General features: G+C 41.3%; 1 protein-coding gene across 22 annotated transcripts in view; it reads right to left on the bottom strand.

The window, feature by feature from the left end:
• CEP192 (centrosomal protein 192) overlaps positions 1 to 17,504 on the bottom strand; it is a 142,937-nt gene that overhangs the window by 35,311 nt on the left and 90,122 nt on the right. For all 22 annotated transcript variants that reach the window (XM_077975353.1, XM_028837885.2, XM_028837887.2 and 19 more), the window contains 2 exons: positions 2,039 to 2,299; positions 1,668 to 1,783 (listed from right to left, as the gene is read on the bottom strand). In XM_077975353.1, coding sequence (XP_077831479.1) covers positions 1,668 to 1,783; positions 2,039 to 2,299 — 377 coding nt within the window. The remainder of the gene's footprint in view (positions 1 to 1,667; positions 1,784 to 2,038; positions 2,300 to 17,504) is intronic.

Genomic DNA, 17,504 nt, shown 5'->3' with positions numbered 1-17,504 from the left:
GTTTTGGAAGTTCCCTCGAAATTTACACATGGTAGTAAAATTATCAGTTTCAGTTAAATATTAACATCAAACAAGAATTCCCTAAAAGAAGAGTAAAACTAGATTCTTTTCAGGTCCTACATTTTCATTATTTGTGATAATGTGGTAATAGCTAGAAATTTGTCTCAGAACACAAAAGAACATGCTAAAAAATGGGAAGATTTGAAGGGGAGTATCTCAATTACCATATAACCATGTTTATCTGGCTCCTTCCAGAGAATCTGAAGTGAGAAAACTGAAATGTAAATTTCTCTATAATACTCAGATGTCCACAAAGAAAATCTCACTACTATAATTTTATGTCAAAGAGGAGTTTGAAAACAATACGCTGACTTCTATATCCCAATTGAGAAAAAGAAAAACATCAGAATACCTCATAATATGATTTCTCCAAATGTCAGTTTCTATTTCCAAAATACTTAAAAAAGAAACAAAACCAGGTCCAAAGGCAAGCTTTTTATTTGGTCTGTTCTAACATCATGTAGCAAGCCGCCATTAAATTCCCTCTTGTAAAACATTCCAATGACCCTCAACAAATTAAAAACAAAACAATTTCCCAAATTCTGTATCAGAATAAAACACAGCCAAGCACAAAGGGTTGGAAGGAGACAGGCGTATTCCTCCACACCCCCTTTCTAACGATTTTTTATTAGCAGGTGACACACCATGAGCTGCACTCATCCTGTGTTTAGGTCCTTTAGTCTAGGAAACTACACTTTACAATGAGAGAATTCATATCTTTGAATCACACTTAAACCTAAATCAACATCCTAAATTTTCCAACAGTTCAGCATATCAAACTATGTTTAAATTATCTATCTATCTATTTATTTATTTATTTATTTGAGAGGTCTGGCTCTGTCGCCAAGGCTGGAGTGCAATCATAGCTCACTGCAGCCTTGAACTCCTGGGACTGTGATTTTCCCACCTCAGCCTCTGAAGCAGTGAGGACTACAGGGGCACACCACCACACCCAACTGAATTTTCTATTTCTTTTCTAGAGACAGGGTCTCATTATGTTGCCCAGGCTGGTCTTGAATTCCTGGCCTCAAGCAATCTTCCCACTTCAGCCTCCCAAAGTGCTGGGCATGAGCCACGTAGCCTGCCCTATATTTACATTAGATAGATCAGATTTTACAGTAGTTTGTACTTTTTAAATAGCTGCAAGCTAAACATCTTATACATTTCGAAAATTCGACTTGATCCTTTCAAATAATTCACAGCATTCCCAGAAATATTACTAACTAGTCATCTGTTTATACAATATAATCATTCAGTAGTTTCTAATCTTTTATAAAACTGACACGGTCACTTGACATGTCATCAAGAGTACATTATAAAAATAGTCCTATTATGAAGTATGATGCAGCTAATGAGTAAGGGAAGAGTGGCACAATACATTCATCTAGAAAAGAAGGCACATTCTGAGGAAATATAGGAGATGAGTTTCCTACGGGTATTTTTTCCTCACATTGTGGTAGCTTATCACCCACATAAATTCTACCATGATTTTTCATCTACCAATTCACTAATAGTGAAATGTTCTAAAAATTCCACATCCCAAGCCACAGAAGCCTTCATTATTTCTACTGAATGGTTCCCAGCATTGTGTAAGATAAGTCATCTACCTGCGATACTGCTGTCTTGAAATTTCATCTCCACCAAATAAGTATACAGTTGATAGTTCTGTTGCAGTTTTATTATTGATTCCTCTGTCTGATGGATTATATATTAAAGTAACATCCTGATGCCAAGAAAAAAAAATCAGGAGTAAATATTAAATATTTTTAAGTAATTTCATTCTGATTCAACAATCTTATGAGTCTAAATATCTGACATAGACACAAGTGCATGTGCATGGCATTTCCAACATCACATAAGTATGTCCACTCCTACATTATTTTCAAATATTATTTTAGCTTTTGGCTTTAAAATACATAATTATTAACTTAATTTTAAAATGAGTTGATGTTGTTAGCACAGAAACTTTTATACTTACTTCTTGTGTTCTTTCCTTGAGTACAAATTTATCTGGAAGAATCCTCAATACTTTAGGATCCAGCAAAATTTTTTTCTGAGAATCCTTAAAACCTACTGCTTTAACAAAAGCTGCTCGGGAGCCAGTGTTGCGGACAGAAAAAACAATTTTACTTTCTTTTCCAGGTACTAAGCCATTCACTGTTACCATGTAACTGTCAGATAATTTTTTAACACCTTCCAAAATAAGATTGCTTGTTCCTCCATATCCAGACAAAGGTATCTAAAAGAATATACATATCCGAAATTATTTTAATGTTAAGCAGAAAGCAAAACACTGAATTACAGTCAGAAGAAAATTCAGAAAGATTTAATACAATTAAAAATTTTAATGTTTGTGTACTTTGAGTAGTAGTTCCTCATTTCCAGTTCAGCGGTATATTAAAGACTTTGTTTTAAGGAAAAAACAAACAAAAGACCAGCAAAATTATCTGGCTTCTGAAATGCTAAGAATTAACTATTTCAAAAGCCAAGCTTAGATGACAGAGGAATAATACAAAGATTAGTACAGATATGCTTAAGAAGTTTATAGGGTAAAATATACTAATATTTTTAATTTACTTTGAAATGCATTAAAAAGATGAACTGGGGGCTGCCAAGGTAGCCGAAAAGGAACAGCTCCCATCTGTAGCTCCTAGTGAGATCAACACTGAAAGCGGGTTATTTCTGCATTTCCAACTGAGGTACCTGACTCATCTCATTGGGACTGGTTAGAGAGTGGGTACAGCCCACGGAGGGTGAGCCGAAGCAGGGTGGGGCGTCACCTTACCTGGGAAGCGCAAGGGGTTGGATGCCCTTTCTCACCACTCCTATTCAATATAGTATTGGAAGTTTTGGCCAGGGCAATCAGACAAGACAAAGAAATAAAGGGTATTCATATAGGAAGACAGGAAGTCAAATTGTCTCTGTCTGCAAATGACACGATTGTATATTTAGAAAACCCCATCATCTCAGTCCAAAATCTCCTTAATCTGATAAGCAAAGTCTCAGGATACAAAGTCAATGTGCGAAAATCAGAAGCATTCCTATACACCAATAATAGACAAACAGGGTCAAATCATGAGTGAACTCCCATTCACAATTGCTACAAAGAGAATGAAATACCTAGGAATACAACTTACAAGGGATGTGAAGGACCTCTTCAAGGAGAACTACAAACCACTGCTCAAAGGATAAGAGAAGGCACAAAGAAATGGAAGAACATTCCATGGTCACGGATAGGAGGAATCAATATTGTGAAAATGGCCATACTGCTCAAAGTAAGTTACAGATTCAATGCTCTTCCCATCAAGCTACCATTGACTTTATAGAATTAGAAAAAAAACTACTTTAAAGTTCATATGGAACCAAAAAAGAGCCCATAGAGATAATTGAAAGACAATCCTATGCAAAACGAACAAAGCTGGAGGCATCACACAACCTGACTTCCAACTATACTACAAGGTTATAGTAACCAAAACAGCATGGTACTGCTACAAAAACAGAAAGACAGACAAATGGAACAGAACAGAGGCCTCAGAAATAATACCACACATCTACAACCATCTGATCTTTGACAAACCTGACAAAAACAAGAAATGGGGAAAGGATTCCATATTTTTAAAATGGTGTTGGGAAAACTGGCTAGCCATATGCAGAAAACTGAAACTGAATCCCTTCCTTAAAACTTATACAAAAATTAACTAAGATGGATTAAAGACTTAAATGTAAGACATAAAACCATAAAAACCCTATAAGAAAACCTAGGCAATACCATTCAGGACATAGGCATGGACAAAGACTTCATCACTAAAACACCAAAAGCAATGGCAACAAAAGCCAAAATTCATAAATGGGATCTAATTAAACTAAAGAGCTTCTGCACAGCAAGAGAAACTATCATCAGAGTGAACAGGCAACCTACAGAATGGGGGAAATTTTTTGCAATCTATCCTTCTGACAGAGGGCTGATATCCAGAATCTACGAAGAACTTGAACAAATTTATAAGAAAAAAACAAACAACCCCATCAAAAAGTGGGCAAAGGATATGAACAGACACTTCTGAAAAGAAGACATTTATGCAGCCAACAAACATGTGAAAAAAAAGCTCATCGTTATTAGTTACTAGAGAAATGCAAATCAGCCAGGCATGGTGGCTCACACCTGTAATGCCAGCACTCTGGGAGGGCGAAGTGGGCAGATCGTGAGATCAGGAGATCGAGACCATCCTGGCTAACAGGTGAAACCCCTTTACTATTAAAGAAAAAAAATACAAACAATTAGTTGGGCGTGGTGGCATGCACCTGTAGTCTCAGCTACTTGGGAGTCTCGGAGGCAGGCGAATCGCTTGAACCTGGGAGGCGGAGATTGCAGTGAGCCAAGATCGCGCCACTGCACCACGCCAGCCTGGGCAACAGAGCAAGTCTCTGTCTCAAAAAAAAAATAAACAATAAAATAAAAACCACAATGAGATACCATCTCACACGTTAGAATGGCGATCATGAGAGATTCTGTTCCAAGATGGCCAAACAGGAACAGCTCCGGTCTGCAGCTCCCAGCATGACTGACACAGAAGATGGGGATTTCTGCATTTCCAATTGAGGTACCTGGTTCATCTCATTGGGACTGGTTGGACAGTGGGTGCAGCCCACGGAGGATGAGTCAAAGCAGGGCGGGGCATTACCTCACCCGGGAAGTACAAGGGGTCAGGGGATTTACCCTTCCTAGCCAAGGGAAGCTGTGACAGACTGCACCTGGAAAATCGGGACAGTCTCGCCCAACTACTGAGCTTTTCCAACGCTCTTAGCAAATGGCACACCAGGAGATTATATCCCACGCATGGCTTCACGGGTCCCACGCCCACAGAGCTTTGCTCACTGCTAGCACAGCAGTCTGAGATTGACCTGCAATGCAGCAGCCTGACACGGGGAGGGGCGTCCGCCATTGCTGAGGCTTGGGAAGGTAAACAAAGCAGCCAGGGAAGCTTGAACTGGGTGGAGCCCACTGCAAGGCCTATAGCCTCTAAAGAGCCCACCTCTGGGTGCAGGGCATAGCTGAACAAAAGGCAGCAGAAATTTCTTCTGACTTAAATGTCCCTGTCTGACAGCTCTGAAAAGAGTAGTGGTTCTCCCAGCACCGTGTTTGAGCTCTAAGAATGGACAGACTGCCTCCTCAAGTGGGTCCCTGACCCCTGTGTAGCCTAACTGGGAGACATCTCCCAGTAGGGGCCAAATAACACCTCATACAGGCTGGTGTCCCCCTGGGATGAAGCTTCCAGAGGAAGGATCAGGCAGCAATATTTGCTGTTCTGCAATACTTGCTGTTCTGCAGCCTCCGCTGGTGATACCCAGGAAAACAGGGTCTGGAGTGGACTTCCAGCAAACTCCAACAGACCTGCAGCTGAGGGACCTGACTCTTAGAAGGAAAACTAACAAACAGAAAGGAATAGCATCAACAACAACAAAAAGGACATCCACACAAAAACTCCATCTGTAGGTCACCAGCATCAAAGACGAAAGGTAGATAAAACCACAAAGATGGGGAGAAACCAGAGCAGAAAAGCTGAAAATTCTAAAAACCAGAGCACCTCTTCTCCTCCAAAGGATCGCAGCTCCTCGCCAGCAACGGAACAAAGCTGGACAGAGAATGACTTTGATGAGCTGACAGAATTAGGCTTCAGAAGTTTGGTAATAACTTCTCCAAGCTAAAGGAGGATGTTCAAACCCATCACAAGGAAGCTAAAAACCTTGAAAAAAGATCAGACGAATGGCTAACTAGAATAAACAACGTACAGAAGACCTTAAATGACCTCATGGAGCTGAAAACCATGGCACATGAACTACGTGACACATGCACAAGCTTCAATAGCCGATTCGATCAAGTGGAAGAGAGGGTATCAGTGAAGATCAAATTAATGAAATAAAGTGAGATGAGAAGTTTAGAGAAAAAAGTAAAAAGAAACGAACAAAGTCTCCAGGAAATATGGGACTATGTGAAAAGACCAAATCTACATTGACTGGTGAACCTGAAAGTGACAGGGAGAATTGGAACCAAGTTGGAAAACACTCTTCACGATATTATCCAGGAGAACTTCCCCTACCTAGCAAGGCAGGCCAACATTCAAATTCAGGAAATACAGAGAACACCACAAAGATATTCATCGAGAACAGCAACCCCAAGAAACATAATTGTCAGATTCACCAAGGTTGGAATGAAGGAAAAAATGTTAAGGGCAGCCAGAGAGAAAGGTCGGGTTACCCACAAAGGGAAGCCCATCAGACTAACAGCAGATCTCCACAAGCCAGAAGACAGTGGGGGCCAATATTCAACATTCTTAAAGAAAAGAATTTTCAACCCAGAATTTCATATCCAGCCAAACTAAGCTTCATAAGTGAAGGAGAAATAAAATCCTTTACAGAAAAGCAAACGCTGAGAGATTTTGTCACCATCAGGTCTGCCTTCCAACAGCTCCTGAAGGAAGCATTAAACATGGAAAGGAACTACTGGTAGCAGCCACTGCAAAAACATGCCAAATTGTAAAGACCATCGATGCTAGGAAGAAACTGCATCAACTAATGAGCAAAATAACCAGCTAACATCATAATGACAGGATCAAATTAACACATAACAATATTAACCTTAAATGTAAATGGGCAAAATGCCCTAATTAAAAGACACAGACTGGCAAATTGGACAAAGAGTCAAGAACCATCAGTGTGCTGTATTCAGGAGACCCATCTCACATGCAGAGACATACAGAAGCTCAAAATAAAGGGATGGAGGAAGATCTACCAAGCAAATGGAAAACAAAAAAAGCAGGGGTTGCAATCCTAGTCTCTGATAAAACAGACTTTAAACCAACAAAGATCAAAAGAGACAAAGAAAGCCATTACATAATGATAAACGGATTAATTCAACAAGAAGAGCTAACTATCTTAAATATATATGCACCTAATACAGGAGCACCCAGATTCATAAAGCAAGTCCTTAGAGACCTACAAAGAGACTTAGACTCCCACACAATAATAATGGGAGACTTTAACACCCCACTGTCAACATTAGACAGATCAACAAGACAGAAGGTTAACAAGGATATCCAGGAGTTAAACTCCGCTCTGCACCAAGTGGACCTAATAGACATCTACAGAACTCTCCAGCCCAAATCAACAGAACATACGTTCTTCTCAGCACCACATTGCACTTATTCCAAAATTGACCACATAGTTGGAATTAAAACACTCCTCAGCAAATGTAAAAGAATAGAAATCACAACAAACTGTCTCTCAGATGACAGTGCAATCAAATTAGAAGTCGGGATTAAGACTCACTCAAAACCGCACAACTACATGGAAACTGAACAACTTGCTCCTGAATGACTACTGGATAAGTAACAGAATGAAGGCAGAAATAAAGATATTCTTTGAAACCAATGAGAACAAGGACACAACATACCAGAATCTCTGGGACACATTTAAAGCAGTGTGTAGAGGGAAATTTATAGCACTAAATGCCCACAAGAGAAAGCAGTAAAGATCTAAAATCAACACCCTAACATCACAATTAAAAGAATTAGAGAAACAAGAGCAAACACATTCAAAAACTAGCAGAAGGCAAGAAATAACTAAGATCAGAGCAGAGCAGAAGGAGACAAAGACACAAAAAAACCCTTCAAAAAAATGAATGAATTCCGGTTTTTTGAAAAGATCAACAAAATTGATAGACTGCTAGCAAGACTAATAGGGAAGAAAAGAGAGAAGAATCAAATGGATGCAATAAAAAATGATAAAGGGGATATCACCACTGATCCCACAGAAACACAAACTACCATCAGAGAATACTATAAACACCTCTATGCGAATAAACTAGAAAATCTAGAAGAAATGGATAAATTCCTGGACACCTACACCCTCTGTAGACTAAACCAGGAAGAAGTTGAATCTCTGAATAGACCAATAACAGGCTCTAAAATTGAGGCAGTAATAGCCTGCCAACCAAAAAAAGTCCAGGATCAGATGGATTCACAGCCGAATTCTACCAGAGGTACAAAGAGGAGCTGGTACCATTCCTTCTGAAACTACTCCAATCAATAGAAAAAAAGGCAGTCCTCCCTAACTCATTTTATGAGGCCAGCATCATCCTGCTACCAAAGCCTGGCAGAGATACAACAAAAAAAACAGAATTTTAATCCAATATCCCTGATGAACATCAATGGGAAAATCTTCAATAAAATACTGGCAAACCGAATCCAGCAACACATCAAAAAGCTTATCCACCATGATCAAGTGGGCTTCATCCCTGGGATGCAAGGCCGGTTCAACATACACAAATCAATAAACGTAATCCATCACATAAACAGAACCAACGACAAAAATCACATAATTATCTCAATAGATGCAGAAAAGGCCTTCGACAAAAAATTCAACAGCCCTTCATGCTAAAAATTCTCAATAAACTAGGTACTGATGGAACATATCTCAAAATAATAAGAGTTATTTATGACAAACCCACAGCCAATATCATACTGAATGGGCAAAAACTGGAAGCATTCCCTTTGAAAACTGGCACAAGACAGGGATGCCCTCTCTCACCACTCCTATTCAACATAGTGTTGGAAGTTCTGGCCAGGGCAATCAGGCAGGAGAAAGAAATAAAGGGTATTCAATTAGGAAAAGAGGAAGTCAAATTGTCCCTGTTTGCAGATGACATGATTGTATATTTAGAAAACCCCACTGTCTCAGCCCAAAATCTCCTTAAGTTGATAAGCAAATTCAGCAAAGTCTCAGGATACAAAATCAATGTGCAAAAATCACAAGCATTCCTATACACCAATAACAGACAAACAAGACAGCCAAACCATGAGTGAACTCCCATTCGCAATTGCTTCAAAGAGAATAAAATACCTAGAAATCCAACTTACAAGGGATGTGAAGGACCTCTTCAAGGAGAACTACAAACCACTGCTCCACAAAATAAAAGAGGACACAAACAAATGGAAGAACATTCCATGCTCATGAATTGGAAGAAACAATATTGTGAAAATGGCCATACTGCCCAAGGTAATTTATAGATTCAATGTCATCCCCATGAAGCTACCAATGACTTTCTTCACAGAATTGGAAAAAACTACTTCATATGGAACCAAAAAAGAGCCCGCATTGGCAAGACAATCCTAAGGCAAAAGAACAAAGTTGGAGGCATCATGCTACCTGACTTCAAACTATACTACAAGGCTACAGTAACTGAAACAGCATGGTACTGGTACCAAAACAGAGATACAGTCAATGGAACAGAACAGAGGCCTCAGAAATAACATCACACATCTACAACCATCTGATCTTTGACAAACCTAACAAAAACAAGAAATGGGGAAAGGATTCCCTCTTTAATAAATGGTGCTGGGAAAACTAGCTAGCCGTATGTAGAAAGCTGAAACTGGATCCCTTCCTTACAACTCATACAAAAATTAATTCAAGATGTTTAAAGACTTAAATGTTAGACCTAAAATCATAAAAACCCTAGAAGAAAACCTAGGCAATACCATTCAGGACACAGACATGGGCAAGGACTTCATGAATAAATCACCAAAAGCAATGGCAACAAAAGCCAAAATTCACAAATGGGATCTAATTAAACTAAAGAGCTTCTGCACAGCAAACAAAACTACCATCAGAATAACAGGTAACCTACAAAACGGGAGAAAATTTTTGAATCTACCCATCTGACAAAGGGCTAATATCCAGAATCTACAAAGAACTTAAACAAATTTACAAGAAAAAGACAACCCCATCAAAAAGTGGGCAAAGGATATGAACAGACACTTCTCAAAAGAAGACATTTATGCAGCCAACAGACACATGAAAAAATCTCATCATCACTGGCCATCAGAGACATGCAAATCAAAACCACAATGAGATACCATCTCACACCAGTTAGAATGACAATCATTAAAAAGTCAGGAAACAACAGGTGCTGGAGACGATGTGGAGAAACAGGAACACTTTTACACTGTTGGTGGGACTGTAAACTAGTTCAACCATTGTGGAAGACAGTGTGGTGATTCCTCAAGGATCTAGAACTAGAAATACCATTTGGCCCAGCCATCCCATTACTGGGTATATACCCAAAGGATTATAATTCATGCTAGTATAAAGACACATGCACACATATGTTTACTGTGGCACTATTCAAAATAGCAAAAACTTGGAACCAACCCAAACGTCCGTGAATGATAGACTGGATTAAGAAAATGTGGCGGCCAGGCGCAGTGGCTCAAGCCTGTTAATCCCAGCACTTTCGGAGGCTGAGACGGGTGGATCACTAGGTCAGGAGATCGAGACCATCCTGGCTAACATGGTGAAACCCCGTCTCTACTAAAAAATACAAAAAACTAGCCGGGCAAGGTGGCAGGCGCCTTTAGTCCCAGCTACTCCGGAGGCTGAGGCAGGAGAATGGCGTAAACCTGGGAGGCGGAACTTGCAGTGAGCCGAGATCCAGCCACTGCACTCCAGCCTGGGCAACAGAGCCAGACTCCGTCTCAAAAAAAAAAAAGAAAGAAAATGTGGCACATATACACCATGGAATACTATGCAGCCATAATAAAGGATGAGTTCATGTCCTTTGCAGGAACAGGGATGAAGCTGGAAACCATCATTCTGAGCAAACTATCACAAGGACAGAAAACCAAACACTGCATGTTCTCACTCATAGGTGGGAACTGAACAATGAGAAACATCACACTTGGGGGCCTGTTGTGGGGTCGGGGGTAGGCGGAGGGATAGCATTAGGAGAAATACCTAATGTAAATGACGAGTTAATGGGTGCAGCAAACCAACAAGGCACATGTATACCTATGTAACAAACCTGCACGTTGTGCACATGTACCCTAGAACTTAAAGTACAACTAACAACAACAACAAAAAGAATGGCGATCATTAAAACGTCAGGAAACAACAGGTGCTGGAGAGGATGTGGAGAAACAGGAACACTTTTACACTGTTGGTGGGAATGTAAATTAGTTCAACCATTGTGGAAGACAGTGTGGCAATTCCTCAAGATTCTAGAAGTAGAAATACCATTTGACCCAGCAATCCCATCACTTGGTATATACCCAAAGGATTATAAACCCTTCTGTTATATGTTTACTGCAGCACTGTTCACAATAGCAAAGACTTGGATCCAATCCAAATGCCCATCAATGATAGACTGGATAAAGAAAACGTGGCACAGATACACCATGGAATACTATGCAGCCATAAAAAAAAGGATGAGTTCACGTCCTTTGCAGGGACATGGAAGAAGCTAGAAATCATTCTCAGCAAACTAACACAGGAATAGAAAACCAAACACCGCATGTTCTCACTCATAAGTGGGAGATGAACAATAAGAACACATGGACACAGGGAGGGGAACATCACACACCGGGGCCTGTCAGGGGGTGAGGGACTAGGTAAGGAATAGCATTAGGAGAAATACCTAATGTAGATGACGGGTTGATGTGTGCAGCAAACCACCACTGCACGTGTACACCTGTGTAGCAAACCTGCACATTCTGCCCATGTATCCCAGAACTTAAAGTACAATAAAAATAAGTAAATAAACAAATAAATTTAAAAAAGATGAGCTGATGGATGGATATGTGGGAGAAGAAATACAGCAAAATGTTAACTATAGAATCTAAGTGATAGAGTATGTGACTGTTTACTGTATAATCCTTTCAACTTTTCAGTAATTCTGAACCTTTTCATAATAAAATGTTTTTGGGGGAAACTGTATTTATAATCCTCTTAGTGTGCAGTCTAGCCAGTGTCAGAGAAAAGCATGCAAAAGGGACTAAGCTAAAGAACTCAAACAACTTTTCAAAGACAGACACACTGTCAACGGGGGAAGCAGCACACTAGAGTCAGGCTTGGGGATCCATCTGCTGCTGCTTCCACAGGGCTCAATCCTTGCAGGAAGCAAGGCTTCACAGAATACATCCCATAAATTCGAATGTAAGGAAAACATTCACCCTGCTGGAAACTTGCCATACTTTGAAATGCACACCTTCAAAAATTATCTTCCATTCCTAATTACAGGTTGAGTATCCCATACTCCAAGTGCTTGGGACCAGAGGTGTTCCAGATGTGGGAATGTCTGCTTTCTACTGGCTGAACATCCCTAATTCAAAAATCCAAAATCCAGAATGCTCCAAAGAGCATTTCCTTTGAGCATCGTGTCGGCACACAAAGTTTCTGATTTTGGGCCGGGCGCGGTGGCTCACACGTGTAATCCCAGCCCTTTGGGAGGCCGAGGCAGGCGGATCACAAGGTCAGGAGATCGAGACCAGCCTGGCTAACACGGTGAAACCCCATCTCTACTAAAAATACAAAAAAATTAGCCGGGCGTGGTAGTGGGCACCTGTAGTTCCAGCTACTCAGGAGGCTGAGGCAGGAGAATGGCGTGAATCCAGGAGGCGGAGCTTGCAGTGAGCCAAGACTGCACCACTGCACTCCAGCCTGGGCGACAGAGCGAGACTCCGTTTCCAAAAAAAATAAAAAATAAAAAATAGAAAAATAAAAGTTTCTGATTTTGGAGTGTTGTGGATTTTGAATTTTCAGATTAGGGATACTCAAGTTGTACTAAAACAGGTTGCAAATACTTCCTTGCAAACTTGAAACCATCATAACTTATTCCGAGTTGGTATGTACTAAACCAAAATAACATTTTGAAAAAGTAATTTTTTTCATCAGTTTGTACTGTCTTGACTTTTAGTGCAAATAAACAGCATTTCAGGCTTGGCACAGTGGTTCACGCCTGTAATTTCAGCACTTTGGGAGGCCAAGGCAGGCGGATCACTTGAGGTCAGGAGTTCGAGACACGCGTGGCCAACATGGCAAAACCCCATCTCTACTAAAAATACAAAAATTAGCCAGGCGTGGTGACGGGCGCCTGTAATCCCAGCTACTCGAGACGCTGAGGCAGGAGAATTGCTTGAACATGGGAGGTGTAAGTTGCAGTGAGCCAAGATCACGCCACTGCACTCCAGGCTGGGCGACAGAGCGAAATGATGTCTCAAAATAAATAAATAATTACATAATAAACAAACAAACAAACAACATTTAAAAGGGTTTCAGATTGGAAGCCCCTACAAATCCTCCCTCACTCAGTGACCTCTGGTAGTTTCAATAGCAAAAATGTTTCTAATTTTTCTTTATCCATAGAAATATACAAGTAAATTTTATCAATGAAACTAAATAGTAAAAAACAAGGGAAAAGGTACCTTTGAAAATACTCATTATTTAAGTATTCTGCCTAAGAAATCACAAATTACTACTGAGTAACAAGGTTAAGAAAAAAGAATGATTGGCTGGCTGTGGTGGCTCACATCTGTAATCCCAGCACTTTGGGAGGCTGAGGTAGGCACATCATGAGATCAAGACCATCCTGGCCAACATGGTGAAACCCCATCTCTACTAAAAATACAAAAATCAGCTGGGCGTGGTGGCACGCGCCTGTGGTCCCAGTTACTCGGGAGGCTGAGGCAAGAGAATTGCTTGAACCTGGGAGGCAGAGGTTGCAGTGAGCTGAGATCATGCCACTGCACTCCAGTCTGGTGATGGAGCAAGACTCTGTCTCAAAAAAAGAAAAGAAAAAAGAATGATTAAATGAAACAAATCTGACTCACACCGTAAATCCACAGACTAAACAGGAAACACTATTGCTCCTAACCTCAGTACTACCGAAATGTTGAGCAGCGTGATTCTTTGTGGTGGAGCTATCCTGGGCTTCCTCAGATGTTCGGCAGCCTCCCTGGCCTCACCCAGCTGGTGCCAGTAGCACTCCTGTACTGCCCCCAGTTACGACAAACCAGAGTAACTCCAGACTATGCCAATGTCCCCTGCGGGTAACACAAGCTCTGGTAGAGAACCACTGCTCCAGATGACAATACAACGAGCTGTTATTAGCACCCTAGAGACTGCACGGTACATAAACGTGCGCTCTGCATTCAGCCAGATTGAATTTGAACCTTGTGTCTACCCCGACCAGCAAGCAAGATGCAAAATCACAGCCACGCATCTCTCGCAGCCTCAGTTTACACAAGTGCAAAATGGCAAGAGTGGTCGTATCTCAGATGGTTGTTTTGAAGATAAAAAATGTGACAATCTGGCTGGGCGCGGTGGCTCAAGCCTGTAATCCCAGCACTTTGGGAGTGCGAGACGGGCGGATCACGAGGTCAGGAGATCGAGACCATCCTGGCTAACACGGTGAAACCCCGTCTCTATTAAAAAATACAAAAAACTAGCCGGGCGAGGTGGTGGGCGCCTGTAGTCCGAGCTACTCGGGAGGCTGAGGCAGGAGAATGGCGTAAACCCGGGAGGCAGAGCTTGCAGTGAGCTGAGATCCGGCCACTGCAGTCCAGCCTGGGCAACAGAGCGAGACTCCGTCTCAAAAAAAAAAAAAAAAAATGTGACAACCCACCATCTCACTCTGTTTGTGTTGCTGTCACAGAATACTATAGATCGGGTAACAATCCACCATCTTAGTCTGTTTGTGTTGCTGTCACAGAATACTATAGATCGGGTAACAATCCACCATCTTAGTCTGTTTGTGTTGCTGTCACAGAATACTATAGATCGGGTAACAACCCACCATCTCAGTCTGTTTGTGTTGCTGTCACAGAATACTAGAGATCGGGTAATTTATAAAGAACAGAAATTTACTCTTCACAGTTCTGGAGGTTGGAAGTCCAAGATCAAGGTGCTGGTTTCTGGTGAGGGCTGCTCTCTGCTTCTTTTTGTTTGAGACAAAGTCTCGCTCTGTTGCCAGGCTGGAGTGCAGTGGCACAATCTCAGCTCACTGCAACCTCTGCCTCCTGGGTTCAAGCGATTTTACTGCCTCAGCCTCCCGAGTAGGTGGGACTACAGGCGCCCACCACCACGCCCAGCTGATTTTTGTATTTTTAGTAGAGACGGGGTTTCACCATGTTGGTCAGGATAGTCTTATCTCTTGACCTTGTGATCCACCTACCTTGGCCTCCCAAAGTGCTGGGATTACAGGCGTGAGCCATTGTAGCCGGCTGAGCTGCTCTCTGCTTCTAAGATCTCACCTTGAATCCTGCATGTTCCAGAGGGAAGAAATGCTGTGTCCTCGCATGGCAGAAGACAGAAGGGCAAAAAGGCCCAACTCCCTCCCTCAGGCCTTTTTGTAACAGCATTCATCCATTCCCGAGGGCAGAGCCTCAGGAGCTCAACACCTCCCAGAGGGATCCATCTCCCAACACTGTGGTACTGCAGAGTAAGTTTCCAATACAGAAATTTGGGAGACACATTCAGATTACAGCATCCACACAGTGACTGAGGGTAGTGCCCGGAATACAATCAACATGAAACAGATAATCAATACATTTTTATTGCAGTCCTATCATGGTTACGGTATTCAAAACACAGATCATTTCACTTGTTCCTCACAATCAAACTGGCAAGTTGGGACAGCAAGCAGCTTCTGATGAGACGAGTGAGGAAATGCCAAGGTGAGTGTAAGTAACAGAGACAGGGCCGGCTCCCTGGATCCTCCTGCCATGTTAACAGCTCTTCCGCCACTCTGCCAGGCTACTTTATCTTTACAAAGGCACAGCAATGTTAATTCTGAGTCTTCTTGTGAAATAATAGCCATACTCACCCCACAGGCAAACCCCATGCAGTCCACCTCTGTGAGAGGTCAGGGCAGCCATCTTTGCAGGTAGGAATCCCACCAGGACCCTGGGTTGTCTTCAAAGGATGCCAAACCCCTGCTTGGTTGATTATTAAATCAAATGGTTCTGCCCTAAATCACTAGAGACTTATCAGAGACTCTTCCTTGAGAACAACCTCAAAATCATGGCTAGTAAACCTAAACAAATCAGAATATATTCAAGAAGCCTGAAAAATACAGTCCGTTTAGTCCTCTCCACAACCCAAGTTTTATCCTTACACAAAATCAGATCGTCAGAGACCTTGAAGGCTCTGAGTGTCTCTTGGGTGCACGTGGAAGCGCGACAGTTGTAAAAATGACCACTAACATCTTTAAACAGCTTTGTCCACCGCAGCTCGTGGGGCCAGTCAAGTGACTCCACAGAAAACAGAGGTCAAGCTCCAGTGTCAAATAAAGCTGTATTTGTCATACATATCTAATTCTAAAAACTTTTAGATATTGTTCATCTTGTAATTTATCACATCCCCTCTTTAACAGTAGGATATAGAACCAAAATGTGAGCTCCAGCCCCACTGCCGAACACCTGTGCAGTTATAAGGCACACACAACCACGTAGCTGGAGTTTCTTCCGACTGCCTTGCCGTTGCTTCTTTCCTCTACGATTTATCACTTTTATCTCTAATTGCTCTGAATGTGTCTACACAAATGGCTTCAAATCCTTTTTACATATTATGCTGGCAATTAAAAAGCATAAAAACTCTTGTCTTGGGGCTAGCAGATTCAGTCAATGGGTATTTGGTATGGTCTAAATGGGGATGTCCCCCAGCAAATTCACATGTTGAAACCTAGTCTCCAATGTGACAGTACTAAGAGGGGGGCCTTTGGGGAAGTGATTAAGCCAGGAGGGCTCCGGCCCCATGCATGGGCTTGGTGCTCTTATAAAAGAGGCTGGAGGCAGCACTCTCATCCTCCTCACCGTGTGTGGGCACAAAAAGGCAGAGGGCAACCCTCCCCAGACGCCGCATCTGCTGGTGCTCTGATCTTGGGCTTCCCAACCTCCAGAACTGTGAGCAATACATTTCTGTTGTTTATTATAAATTACTCAGTGGTATTTAGCTATAGCCCACTCAACAGACTAAGACAGTATTTGTGCTGACAACTGATAAAATAAAACTTAACGTGAAAGTTAGTATTTTAAACAGCTCCAAGTGGATTTACCCAAAGATGTGTTCCTAAAACTCTGGGTATATTTTTAAATGTCCAAATTAAAATGAAACTTAAGATATACCTAATGTAAATAACGAGTTAATGGATGCAGCACACCAACATGGCACATGTATACATATGTAACAAACCTGCTGTTGTGTACATGTACTCTAGAACCTAAAGTATAATAAAAAATAAATAAATAAATAAACACCCAGGAGCGCTGCTGGGCCTGCAGGTCTCTGTCGAGTCTCTGTTCCACAGGATGGGGTTTGTTAAAGTTGTTGAGAATAAGGCCTACTTTAAGAGGTACCAAGTGAAATTCAGAAGATGACGATAGGGTAAAACTGATTATCACGCTCAGAAGCACTGGAGATACAGGATAAAAAAAATACAACAAAATAAAATGAAACTTAAAAGCATTAGAAAGACTAATACCTGTAAGAATACTATGTTGGCTGCTATTATAACTTGCCAATTCTACAAAGCATATAAATTACTCCTTAACTTGCTTGTAAGTCTAGATAATTACATATTTTCACTTATAAAAGGCAGAGTATATAATTTACAACGT

The sequence above is a fragment of the Macaca mulatta genome, chromosome 18, assembly GCF_049350105.2.
Source record: "Macaca mulatta isolate MMU2019108-1 chromosome 18, T2T-MMU8v2.0, whole genome shotgun sequence".
In the NCBI taxonomy this organism is placed as follows: domain Eukaryota; kingdom Metazoa; phylum Chordata; class Mammalia; order Primates; family Cercopithecidae; genus Macaca; species Macaca mulatta.
The sequence above is the reverse complement of the archived record's forward strand: the minus strand, read 5'-3'. Positions and strand labels throughout refer to the sequence as shown.